This window comes from Mauremys mutica, chromosome 13 (assembly GCF_020497125.1).
Source record: "Mauremys mutica isolate MM-2020 ecotype Southern chromosome 13, ASM2049712v1, whole genome shotgun sequence".
In the NCBI taxonomy this organism is placed as follows: Eukaryota; Metazoa; Chordata; order Testudines; family Geoemydidae; genus Mauremys; species Mauremys mutica.
Genome location: NC_059084.1, coordinates 30171730 through 30185153, shown reverse-complemented (window position 1 = coordinate 30185153; position 13424 = coordinate 30171730). Strand labels below are relative to the sequence as shown.

At 59.8% G+C, this 13424-nt stretch overlaps 1 protein-coding gene across 9 annotated transcripts in view; it reads left to right on the top strand.

The window, feature by feature from the left end:
* Window positions 1-13424, top strand: part of CHD6 (chromodomain helicase DNA binding protein 6) — a 217412-nt gene that overhangs the window by 168618 nt on the left and 35370 nt on the right. For all 9 annotated transcript variants that reach the window (XM_044985565.1, XM_044985564.1, XM_044985558.1 and 6 more), the window contains 4 exons: window positions 1070-1159; window positions 2728-2831; window positions 3739-3868; window positions 4643-4703. In XM_044985565.1, coding sequence (XP_044841500.1) covers window positions 1070-1159; window positions 2728-2831; window positions 3739-3868; window positions 4643-4703 — 385 coding nt within the window. The remainder of the gene's footprint in view (window positions 1-1069; window positions 1160-2727; window positions 2832-3738; window positions 3869-4642; window positions 4704-13424) is intronic.

Here is a 13424-nt window from a genome sequence, read left to right as displayed (position 1 = left end):
CGACTCTTGGGACCCGGGGGTGCCGAGCCTGTAGGGGGATGGCTATTGTGACCGGGGAGGGGGCAGAGCCTGGAGGGGGATGGCTCTTGGGACCCTGGGGGGCGGAGCCTGGAGGGGGATGGCCCTTGGGACCCGGTGGGGCAGAGCCTGGATGGGGGCAGCTCTTGAGACCAGAGAGGCGGAGTATGGAGGGGGATGGCTCTTGGGACAGGGGGTGGGGCTGAGCCAGGTGGGGGACAGCTCTTGTGGGCTGGGGAGGCGGAGCCTGGAGGGGGACGGCTCTTGGGGCCCTGTAGGGTGGTGGCCAGCTCTTGGGTCCTGGAGCGTGGGGCCCAGCAGGTACAGCTCTTTGCAGGGAGAACTGAGAGACATTCTTTTAACAAATCAGTAACCCAGAGCTGTTTCCTCACCCACTCAGAGGATGCTGCATCCCAGCTCCCAGCAAGAGCTCTCCTAGCCATGAGCACTGTAAGTAGCGCAGCCCTCTCCCTCACTGGGTTAGGAGTGAGGTATGTCGCTGCCATTGCTGGGGAGGCAGGTACCCAGCCTGGCACCTCCCCTCTCCAGGTGAGCTCCTTCATGCGTGTTTTAAGCCTGCTAGATTACAGGGTTAGTGAGGTGAGATCTCTGAGACCCAGGCGGTGGGGATCAGGCCCACAGCCCACTGAGCTGATTAAGGAGCCTGTTCTCTGCCAGCCTGAGCCGTTTTCCCATGTGGACAGGGCCTGCCCTCTAGTCCCCATGTTCCAGCTGCTTCAGGCCTCCCCTCTTGGGCCCCAGGGACTGGGTGTCCTGCCGTGTCACAGTGCGAGGGGCAGCTAAGGACAGGCAAAGCTGCTGTCACACCTGCGCTCAGCCTTGGGTGGTGTTGTCATGAGAAGGGGAGTGGCTTCCCACCATGTCTGTCCTGGTATATAGCCACACAGGCTGCAGGCCTGGGCAGCGATCCCCATGCTGCCATACAGACCAGCCGACCCATAAACGCTGTGTCGCTGTGTGTAGGGGCTGTGCTATGCTGGATCTCAGCCCAGTGCTCTGTCTGTATTGACCTGCCCCTTTCCCTTGGCAGGGTGCTGCTGCGGGTGCGAATGCTCTACTACCTGAAAGCTGAAGTGCTGGGAGAGGTGGCTGACAAAGCCTTCGAAGGGACCCCGGCCAGGTATGATGCTCCCAGCAGCTCGGATCGGTTTGCATGCCCAGCTGCGGAGTTACAGTGACGGATATCTTTGGCTGCAGCGCCCCTGCTGCATGGGGAGCCCCCTCCCTGCTCTGGGCTGGCATGGGGGAGCTGCCCAGCAGCTGTCTATCTGAAGTCACCAGCAGCACTGTGCCAGTGTGAGAGGGGTCAGTCACCTCACAGTGTCTGAAGCCAAATCCTGCAGTTCTTGCTCAGGCAAAACTCCTGTCGCCATTGGTGATGGCTCTGCCTGAGTAGAGACTGCAGGATTGAGCCCTAGAGGCTGCCCCCTGCAGCTTAAAGAGCTCCCTCTGCAGAGGAGCAGGGACAGCGGGCTCCTTTGGCCAGGGGACAGGACCACTGCTCCTGTGAAATAACACCATTCAGAACTGCACTGGGCTACATGCATACACACGTACACATGGATGTGCAAGCCAAGGCACACGCAGTCCCCCTACGCTCATGCCCTCCCTAGAGATGTGCACACGTGTGCAAGTGCATGTTAATTTGAAGCTTGATTGGCTGGAATGACTTCACCTAGTGCAGAGGCCTGCGGCTAATCCTGCCAGCCCCAGCGTGCTGGGAATCAGGATTCCACACAGTGCAGCTCAACAAATTCACCTCTAATATGAAGCTGTAGCCCCAAGTCAGTGCTGAGCTAGCCTGGGCTAGCCACCCAAGCCAGGTGGCTCAGACCGGAGTGGAGCATTGCCTGCTGGGACCTGCATTCCCTCCCTCTGCTCTGCAGGGAGCATGGGAGACTGAAATGGCTGCAGCCCTCTAGCTCCTGAAGTCCCCAAAGGGATGCTGGGTTGGGCAAAGCCTGGTAATTGCCCTAGTGTCACATAACAAGCATTGGCAGAGGGAGCCTGCTGCAAACGCCCAGCTCCCAGGATGGTAGAGGAGAGCAAGGTTTGCTGAACTCACTGAGCCTGATCCTTTATTGAAACCCTTTGCTTTCCTGTCTCAGCAGAGGCTGTTGCTTTCCCAGGGTGCTCCTGTGCGCAGCACAGATGCAGTCAGTCCGTGTCCCAGCAGCTCACTGAAGGGAGGCCAGGGAGGGTGCTGCCTGCCACTCTGAAGGCTCGGTGCACTCCAGCAGATTGCTGCTTTGCCTTGCTCTTGCTCTGTCGGTGACTGGCAGCTTTAGTGAAAACTTTCCCCAACCTTAAAGCAAATACCATTCAAATGAGCCCTGGGAGCTCATGGGCCAGCCAGGCTGAGTAGGATGGGTGGGGGTCGGGCCATGGCCACCATCCCTGTCACACAGGAGGGTCCTGTGACACGTGTGTGTGCAGGGGAGGCCAACAGCAGGACTCAGCTAGTGCAGTGTCAGGCCAGATTGTGACCATGGCTGGTCCCCTTGGCGCCCAGGGAGCTTGCACACAGTGGAAGGCAGGACCTGACCCCAGTGTCTCTGGAGAAGCAATCACCAGAGCACCATCAAGGTAGAAGGCCAGTCCCCAGCTCCCCCAGTATCGCCTAGTCTACAGAAGCAGGGGTTCCCGGGGAGTCCAGAGCAGGGTGCATTCATGGCCTGTCCCTCTCAGGGAGCTGGACGTGCTGCTGCCGGACATCGACTACGTGGAGATCCCAGTGGACTGGTGGAATGCAGAGGCCGATAAATCGCTGCTTATTGGAGTTTTCAAACACGGTATTGCCCCTGCCAAGTGCTGAGCCCCGCCCCGGTGTGCTGGGGTACTCCCGCTGCCCTAGCCAGGAGTGGCTGCTGCGTTCAGAGTACCATGCCAATGTTCCAGACCCCTCTCCAGGGCGGAGCTAGTGGAATGTCGCACATGGGGCCCCACCCCATTCTGGGTGCTCCAGCGAGGAGCCCCAGGAAGCCGCATATTTTTGCTGCCATGACCTGGCAGTGCTGAGCACTCGTGTCCTGCACATCCCCTCCAGGCCAGCTTACCTGGGGGCTGGGCTGAGCCAAAGCGCCTGGGGCTGTAGCTCCATCAGCTCTCCCAAGTTGCGGGGAGTTGGGCCTCGCCCCATGTGACTCAGTAGAGACACTCCAACACCTGTGTTGGCCCTGACACAGGGGACAGCGTGGGGCTAGCAGGTGCTGGGCTGCTGCAGAGCGTGGCCATATCAAACCAAGCGCCTGACTCAGGGACTTGGGGGGAGCATCCACAATCCTGGCCAAATTCTATCTCAGCTCAATACATTCTGCCGCTTGAAACTCCTCTTGAAATTTCCATTGGAGACAGGAGTCTGTACTGCCTGTCCTAAACTGTTACCCTGGTGCTGTGTTCCATCCCAGAAGTGGCTACATCTCTGGGGCAGACAGGTTGATTCCTGTGTCTCTGTGTCCCAGACAGAAGGACTGCGGATTAATCAGCTGCCATATGTGAAGGGCTTTGGATGCTTTGGGTGAAATTTGCTATTGAGGGACCAGGTTATCTATGGGCCAGACAACAAGGTCCTAACTCTGGAGACAGGTGCACTCAGGCAGGCCCCACTGGCACAGCCAGAGTTTAGCCAAAACCGATCCCGGGTGGCCTGGCCCTTGGCTAGGACAGTATCCCATTTAATGTCAGCTGTGGTGTTGGCAGGTTACGAGAGGTACAACGCCATGCGAGCAGACCCGGCACTGTGCTTCCTGGAGAAGGTGGGCATGCCAGACGAGAAGCTGCTGTCTGCGGAGCAGGGCGTCAGCGATGGGGCACAGGATGCTGCAGAAAGGTGGGTGGGGGCAGGAGGAGGGAGGGGTCTGGTTGGCTCCTCAGGGCAGAAGAAGCAGGACCAGCGTCATGCTGTTCTCTGGGGGTGGGCATCAGAACGGACTGAGAGCAGAGAGGAGGGTAAGCTGGCAGCCCAGCAGGGTGCCTGTGCATGCAGGGTGGCAGGGGAATGCCAGTGTCTGCTGGGCATGACTGTGTATGATAGTGGGAGAGGGCAGGCAGGGTACCAAGTGTGTGGGAGCTGCTCCCCTGGGTGAATTCCCTCAATGGGCCAGGGAGGTGCATGTGCCATTCACACTCACCTAGGTGCAGGTTCTCCCATCCAGCCAGGGCACTGACACATGCAGGCCCCTTAGATGCTGTGCTGTGCTTTGGGGAGCAGCTCATTGGCCTTGATGGGGGGATGGGGCTGATCAGAGAGTTCACAGCCCCCGATTGCAGGAAATGGGGAAAGAAGTGGTGGCTGGCTGGCTGCAGCAGGCGGGTGAGGGGCGATGGGTGTCACCAGAGAATCCCAGAGCTGAGCCTGGAGCTGGGATTGGTGCTGGGTTCTTTGCCAGCTTTGCAAACATAAAGGTTGAGAATGTCCTGAATGTCAGTTCCCTTCTGCAGGTGGAGATCAGGGAGCAGGTCCATGCTCGGGCATATGATGGGAGGGCAGCCAGCAAGGGTGCCCAGGCGGTGTAGGAGTGAGGGAGCTGGCTCTCACCCTGCAGGCGCTGGGGCATTGCTGAGGTGGGCAAAGGCTAATGCTCTGTCGGGTTTTTTTGTCTAGAGGAAACGTTGAGAAAGAAGAGAACAGCGGAGACAGAGTGGAGGGGCTGCCACAGCAGGAGGTGAGTGGGGCTCCCCACAGATGAGAACAGCTCCTCTACCCCAGCCAGGCCTGCTCCCTGCTGGCTCAGGAGACACCTGGTGTTCTGCCGTGGCTAGGGAAAGAGCAGTAGGCCAGACCCCCACCTTTCCCCCATGGCAGAGCCAGTTTGCTGGTAGTGAGGCTCAGCAGGGACAGCTGTTGGGAGGGTGCCTGGTGCCAGGCTGTCTGTGACCGCTCCCAGGAGCACCGTGGCTGCTGGGATGGAGCTTGCGAGTGAGTGACGTTGCTCCACGGGACGGGTCGCTATCCTTCGGAAATCCCCGCACTGCGGGATCCTGGGTGTTGGTCTCCAGTCAGCTGATTCATGGATGTGCCCAGGCTGGCCAGTCAGCAGAGATCTCACCATCTCACTGCCAAGCAGAGCCGTACCCTGTTTGGCTGAGGACTGTTACCATAAATGCCAAGACCGGCTCTTCCCATGGGGCTGGGCTTGTACCAGCCCCAGGCAGGAGCCTGATGATCAGTAGGATCTCAGAGTGCTTGGGCACCTCCTCCACCACCCCCAGCCCTGCAGTACCTCCACTAGGGCCAACATGCTGGGTGCCAGGGCAGCCTGCCCATGCCCCCTTTCCTCAGCCTGGCACCTAACTTGGCCCAGGGCAGCCTAACCCCCCCCCCCGCCTCAGCCCGGCCCACCTCCCCGAGCCTGGCCCCATGGCCTAGGGAACCCCAGCCTGATATCTAGCTCAGCCCCCTGCCCCCCGCCTGGTGCCTAGCCTGGCCGAGGATAGCCCAGTCCCCACACCTAGCACCCAGGGAAGGAGAGCAGAGGAGGGGAGGCACTGAGGGGAGGGTGCAGAGTGGGAGATAAGGCATGGCTCAGCAGGGAAGGATTTAGAAGGAGCGAGTCTGGAGTTGCAGGGTAGAGAGTGCAGTGATGGGGCTGGGGCCGGCCAGCGGTGAAGAGGGGCCGCACCATCAGCCCCACCCTGTGCTGTCCGGGTTCATCCTGACGGGGAGGGCAGCACAAACCCGCTGCTCAGCTGCTTATCCCCACAGCTGGGATCCCCGCTCACCACCCTTAGGCTGGCAGAGGGAAGGGCCCCAGTAGAGCCCCACCCCTGCCATGCGCTGCCCCTGCAAATCACTCAGCCCTGAGCAGCAGCTGCTTCTCATCTGAGAGCCTGTGGGGCTGAGGAAAGGCCTCTGCTTCACTCTGTCTCCAGCAGCCTCTGTGCCTGGGGGGAACTGACAAGTTCTTCTTCGAGTGATTGCTCCTATGCATTCCAGTCAGGTGTGCGCGCCGCGCGTGCACGGCTCTTCGGAAGATTTTTACCCTAGCAACTCCGGCGGGCCGGCTGGGCGCCCCCTGGAGTGGCGCCGCTATAGCGCAGGATATATACCCCAGCCGGCCCGTCCGCTCCTCAGTTCCTTCTTTCCGCCCGTGACGGCCGTTGGAACAGTGGAGCACAGCTCAGCTGACCTCCACTTCCCTAGCTACTCGTAGTTTTCTCTCGTTCTGTTTATAGTTGTAGTTAACTCTGTTTGTTTGTAGAATAGTATAGTGTATTTATTTTACAGGGGTTGGGGTTTATCCCCTTCCCCTCACCCGGGGCCGGGTCCGATGCCCGGTCCACAGGGTTTTCTAATGCTCGGCGGGCCACAAGCCGCTGCCGACAAGAGATCTTCTCCTAAGTGCCTCGAGGGATCTTACCTCACAGATAAGTGCCGCATTTGTGAGGCCCTTAATCAGTGTTCAAAGGGGAGCGGGGCTTTCGTTTTAAACAGCTCCTGAGGGAGGCAGCTCTTGCTCCTCCGCTCTCGGCGCCGAGCGCTAGTTAGTTTTCACGGCGCGCTCCCTCGGCACCGGACCGCCGGTGCCGCCAAGGCCTCCTGGCACCACCGTCGCTGACTCCGACGTACCCTCGGCATGGACCTCTCTCCTGGAGGATGAAGAGTTACTCCGGCCAGGCAAGAGCTGTCGAGTCCGGTGCTGGAAAGCTCCCCGGTACGCACCGTGGTCGAGCTCGCCCGGAAGCTGCGTCCGAGCCGCCTGCTCCGCAGCCGAGCGCTATGCTCAGTCGGATCGCCCGGCACCGATGTCTGCCGCGGCACCGACAATATCCGCACCTTTCACTCCGGCCAGGCAAGAGCCGTCGAGTCCGGTGCTGGAAAGCTCCCCGGTACGGACTGTGGTCGAGCTCGCTCTGAAGCTGCGTCCGAGCCGCCTGCTCCGCAGCCGAGCGCTATGCTCCGTCGGATCGCCCGGAACCGATGTCGGCCGCAGCACCAACAATATCCGCACCGTTAACTCCGGCCAGGCAAGAGCCATCGAGTCAGGTGCCGGAAAGCTCCCCGGTACGCACCGTGGTCGAGCTCGCCCTGAAGCTGCGTCCGAGCCGCCTGCTCCGCAGCCGAGCGCTATGTTCAGTGGGACCGCCCGGCACCGATGTCTGCCGCGGCACCGTCAATGTCCGCACCATTAACTCCGGCCAGGCAAGAGCCGTCGAGTCCGGTGCCGGAAAGCTCCCCGGTACGGACCGTGGTCGAGCTCGCCCTGAAGCTGCGTCCGAGCCGCCTGCTCCGCAGCCGAGCGCTATGCTCCGTCGGATCGCCCGGCACCGATGTCTACCGCGGCACCGACAATGCCCGCACCATTAACTCCGGCCAGGCAAAAGCCGTCGAGTCCGGTGCTGGAACACTCCCCGGTATGGACCATGGTCGAGCTCACTATGAAGCTGCATCCGGGGTGCCAGCTATGGTCGAGCTCACTATTCCCTCCACGCTGGAGACAGTGTCCACGGCGAGGGGGCTGATTGCAACGACAGCATCTACGCTGCCTCAACCCCCGGCACCGCCGGTGGGGGTTACATAGTCGATGGGCAAGCCTGCCTTGATCAGACCACCCTACCTCGGCACCGCACAGCGGCACCGTTCAGGGTTGCGGTTCCGCAGATGTTCTCGGTCCCGTCACCGATCTAGGTCTCGGCGCCGTTCTCCCTGTTGGTACCAGTAGTGCTCGCGGCACCGGTCAGCATCCCGTTCGCCGGTCCGGGACACTCAGCTCCGATCAAGCCTCAGGCACCGCCCTCGGTCGACCGCCCGGCACAGCTTCGGTGGCAGGTCCCGTTCTCGGTACCGGTCTGTCTACCGGTACCGATCCCCGGTGCCGCATCGAGCGACGTCAGTTACAGACGGAGACTCTACCAAGAGCTTTCAGCTCCTCCAGGGCCATCCAGCCACGCATCAGTGTCGTCCCGTGCGGACACTTCATATGCGTAGCACTCTGTTTTCCGATGTGCCCTCCAGAGTCTTCGAGGAGACCTATCAGTGGTCATTCTGGACGCCGTGGGTGTACTACCACGCCAGAGGTGTACCAGTGATCCCATCTCGCTCCGTTCCCTCTGAGCTCTGGCTGCCAGAGGTGACAATTAGTCGTCCCCGTCCGACCGGTACAGAGCAACCCCCGGTTCGGCACCGGGCTCCCAGATCCCACCGGATCAGGAGGTCATCCAGGAGCTCAAGCCCACACAGGACCCGCTTGTCCCGGGCCTTTCTTCTTCCTCCTCCCCAGATGAGGCGGGGGCAGGAACATACCCCTGCAGCCCTCCTCTAATCGAAATGCGACCAGCCCCTAAATCCAAAGAGGCTGGGCGTGTGGTCTTACTGGGCCATAAGATGTACCCGGAGGGGGCCCTGCAACTTCGTGTAGCGAACCAGCAAGCCCTGCTTATCCGCTACTGTGGGCGGCGGTGGGCAAATTTACAGAGTCGGTTCTTCGGAACTCCCGTCAAGAGTTCGATGCCCTCCTGCAGCAAAGGACGGAGCTGGAGAGAGCTTCCCTCCAGGCCTCGTTGGACGCAGCTGACTCCGCTGCCATGACTCTGGCCTCGGGTGTTGCCACGCGGCGCGTTTCAGGACTCCAGTTATCGAGCCTTCCCTCGCAGCTGCGGCACGCTATACAGATCTTGCCCTTCAGTGGCACAGGCCTGTTCTCTGACAACACTGGCCCTAGGCTGCAGAACCTAAAGGGCAGCAGGGTCACTTTGCTCTCTCTCTCTCTCGGCATGCACACGCCGGTAATTCAGCGCCGACGCTTCCGTCCCCAACCTCCGCTCTTACCCTGCGCCTTGACAAGGTCAGGACATGGCCAGCGGGCGTGGCTTACACGGTCGTGGCCATCAATCCGCACCCCAAAGGAGCCAGAATTAGGGTCCTTCTGACCACCAATGGGGCAAAAGCCTACCCATCCTCGCCCCTCCTAAGGACCCCTCTCACGAGCGATTCCTCTGGCAAGAGGTGCGGATGCTCCTCCTCATCGGAGCTATACAGGAGGTACCTAAGGGAGAAACCTATTCCCCTAAGCGAAGGGAGGTCTCAGACCTATCCTAGGCCTGCAGGAACTCAACAAGTCACGATGCAGATGAGTTCCGCATGGTACCCAGGGCGACCGTCATCCCATCCTGGGATCCCGGAGACTGGTACGCCGGCCTCGATATGAAGGGCGCGTGTTTTTCACGTTGCCATTTCTCTTCCACACAGAAGGTACCCTCGGTTTGGGGCCTACCATCGTTATTCCCAGTATACGGCCCTCCCGGTTGGCCTCTATACAGCCCAGGGGTATTCAAGGTGCATGGCTGTAATCGCCGCCTTTCTTCGCCACCGTCTGATACACGTTCTCCGTGTCTAGATGAGTGGCTCATTCGAAGAACCCCCGGGCCCAAAGTACCAGTCATGTGGGCATCGACACGAACCTTTTCCTGTGTCTAGGCCTGATGATCAATAGTAAAATCCACTCTGATTCCCATATAGGGAAGGGAATTCATTGGGGCCGTCCTGGACTCCAGACTCGCCAGAGCCTGCTTTCCTCAGCCTTGGTTTCAGGCGAGGGTAACAATTGTACAAGGTCTACGGACCTTCCCGCCAACTTGGGCTCGCTCTTGCCTCGGTTTCCTGAGTCACATGGCTGTCTACACGTTTGCAACTAAACATACCAGGCTTTGCCTCTGTTCACTTCAATCGTGGCTCACCTGGGGGTGCCACCCGGGCAGAGATGGCATACTCGTGGTCGTCTCGTTTCCACCGAGCAGCCTAGGCTCCCTCGACCGGGAGTCGGTGTCCTCCCCGGTGTATCCGGGGATGCTGTTTCACTCACCCCTCGGGGTCCCTCGTGACAGACAGCCCATCTCTCAGCTGGGTGCGCACCTGGTGTAGTTTCGCACTCACGGCCTTCGGTCAGCGCAAGAGCTGGCCTTACACATCAATGTCCGAGAGCTGAGAGCAGTCTGCCTTGTGTACCAGGCGATTCAGCTGGCGGATCGTCTCAGCAGATCCTTCCTGTCTCACAAGTGGTGGTTTCCTCCCGTCTTTATCTATTCCGTTTTCCAGAAGTGGGTCTTCCCCCGCATAGCCCTCCTCGCTTTCGCGAGAACGGAAAGAGGGAGAGAAATTCTCCTCAACTTCAAAGCCTCTCCCCAGGCTCGGCCTTGGAGGATTTTCCTGAGGCCATGGATCAGCCATCTGCCGTACGCTGTCCACTGTCCCCGCTGGGTCACAAGGTCCTGCTCAAACTCCGCAGGGACAGAGCGCCCCTGATCGGGTTCGCTCCAGTGTAACCTGGGCAGCACTGGCACACCATGTTGCTACACCTCTCGGTAGCAACCCTCTTGGCACAGACCCCATGACGTGGAATCACGACAACCTTCACCACCCGGTCTTGTAATCCCTGCACCTCACAGCAGGACTCCTGCGTGGCTAAACCGATCCGAGTTACGTTGTTCGGCCTCGGTTCTACGGGATTCTCCGGGGTGGTAGAAAATCGTCCATTCGATTAAAGTATCTGGCCGAGTGGAAGCGTTTCTCATGCTGCTCCGAAACGCGCAAGGTTTCTCCCGCCGAGATCCCGCTCCGTTCCATCTGGTTCCTCAGGGCTTGGAGCGTTTATGCCCCCCCCACCCCCCAAGTGGGGCCCCGCCATAAACCTGGCTCTTCAATCTGGTTCTACCCAGTTTTATGACTGCCCTATTCGAGCCAATGTCAACATGCTCATTGATATAACTGTCCTGCAAGGCAGTTTCCTGTAGTCTTTCCTGCGGCCACACGAGTCTCCGAGCTTCAGACTCTCACAATAGGCCCAAGGGATACTGTGTTCCTCAAGGACAAGGGCAGTTATTACCACGTCCGACCTGCCTCCCCAAGGAGGTGTCGGCCTTTTATATCCACCAGGATATCTTCCTTCCGGTCTTATTTCCGAAGCCACTCTCTGTGCAAGGAGAGCAACGGTTGCCCTCCTTCGACATCTGCAGGGCGTCCGCAATCTATATCTAGCGGACAGAGCCCTCTCGTAACGCCCCCACAGCCTTCATCGTACCGGCATACCGGACGAAGGGCATACCTGTCTCCTCCTAGAGGGTTTCATCTTCAATGACGTTGTGCATCTGCACCTCTTCTGTTTCGGCCCATGTGCCATAGAGCCACCTTGCTGCACATTCCGCCAGGGCTCACGCTTCTCAGCTGCCTTCCTGGCTCGCATTCCCTTTCGGGGGATGTGTTGTACACCTACCTGGTCCTCGGTCCACACCTTTGCCTCATTGGTCCGGGAGTCCAGAGCTGTTGCAGCCTCTGGCTTAGCGGTTGCGTTCTGCAACATCTAACTCCGACCCCACCGCCTACGTAAGGCTTGGGAATCACCTGACTGGAATGCATAGGAGCAATCACTCGAAGAAGAAAAGACGGTTACTCACCGTAGTAACTGTTGTTCTTCGAGATGTGTTGCTCCTATCCATTCCAGACCCGCCCTCCTTCCCCACTGTTGGAGTAGCCGGCAAGAAGGAACTGAGGAGCAGACGGGCCGGCTGGGGTATATATCCTGCGCTATAGCGGCGCCACTCCAGGGGGCGCCCAGCCGGCCCGCCGGAGTTGCTAGGGTAAAAATCTTCCGAAGAGCCGTGCACGCGCGGCGCGCACACCTGACTGGAATGGATAGGAGCAACACATCTCGAAGAACAACAGTTACTACGGTGAGTAACCGTCTTTTCTCTGTCCAAGCGCCTTCCTGGGGGCAGCAGGCTGAGCTGCGCAGGGAGAACAGGTGGCTTCTGAAGCCCAGCAGACGCTGCAGCAATGCACACGCCACTTGTTTGACTTGGCTCCACAGAGGCTGCAGCTTGTGGCACATTGAGACGCTTCCTCTTAAAAGGACCTGGGGCAGCAGCCCTCCACTCTCCCCAGTATCTGCATTAGCCGTGCTGTGCTCTCCCTCTGTAGCTTTAGATCCATGCTGCTGGGTCTGCCTTTCTCCAGGTAACTCCACCCCCTGCACCCCCAACTCCCTGGGAAATGGGACTCTTGCCGAGAGGGATTGTCCAGAATTTCCACACAGGACCCTTCCCACAGCCCCTTTTCCCTGTCCAGTGCAGACTGGTCATAAAAGGCCCGAGTGATGTCACTGCCCGCTGCCCTGGTCGATAATCCCCCAGCCTGGTACAGTTTACACCCAGCCAGCTTTCCCTGAGACCTCTTCTCTTCCAAGCTACCCCCTTACTCCCAGCTGTGGCCCATTGCTGTCGCCTTCGGCATCACTGAGCCAGGCAGGAGTGAGCCATCCATCTCTCCAGGAAACAGCCCTTGCAGGCTCTGAGCGTCTTCATTGCTCACATCTGAGCCCCCAGTTTGCACCTGTTGTCCTGGCGTCACAGTGCCCGAATGGAGCGTGGGATTGCCAGGGCCTCGAGAGATGGCTCTCCCCCTGCCCATGGGGTGGTGCTTGCTCTTTCTCTAGAAGGCCCTAGCCTGGCTAGGGCAGGTGCAGCTCCCGCAGGGGCAGCCTGCAGGCAGACAGTGTGACAGAGTTTGAGCTGTCCTGCCGGTCAGGGCCTGGCCAGACAACCCTGGATAACACGCTTCCCTGTCCCACTATCGCTTCCTCCACTGCTTCCTCCAGGAGAGCTCAGCCACAGGCTAGTGGCCCTTCTGCCTTGTTTGCCCCACTCCTGCCTCTGCCCCAGCGAGTCCGAAACCTCCTTCCCTGCACCATGGATCCGTCCATCTGCAGGATCCGCCTTCTTTCAGAGGGCTCTGAGACAGCATCTAAGTTACCCTGGCTCCATGCCTCTTCCCAGGGCCTGCAGGGACACCTGATCCTGCCAGATGCCAAGAGTTCTATGGGCTGTCCCCCACCTTAGTGCAGGGAGCTAGGCCCCAGAGCAAGGTACAGGCCCAGCACAGTGTCCTGGGCCCGGCTCTGCCCTCTCTGTGCTGGCAGGGGCTAGGGTCACACCCTCTCTTTCCAGTGGCTCCCTGGGAGCACCGGGCCCTTCAGCAGCAGCTGAGCTCTGCACTCTTCTGGGCTGCTCTCCATCTAGGGCAGAGCACATGTTGCGGGGTCAGTGGTTCTCCCTGACCAGGGAGTCCACTGTAATGCCCCAGAGTGACACAAGAGCGTTAGTGTTTGTGTGGCCCTCCCAAGCTGGGGCCAGCATGGGGGAGCATCTGGGTTGTGACGTGAGAGCGGCTCCCTCCAGCCAGAGAGTGAGGAGCTCCCATTGCTTGATGGGGGCTGCCTGCAAACCCTGCAGCTAGCGAGACAGGTGGGAGATGAACACGGACAGTGCCAGGCCCACCGCACTCGGAGATCGGCTGGCAGGTGGGATCCAGGCATTGAGAGCGAATGGGCATGTGTGGCTGCTTGGATCCTTTCAACACCTGCTCCTGGCCGGGTGGGCAGATGCTCTCCTCTCAA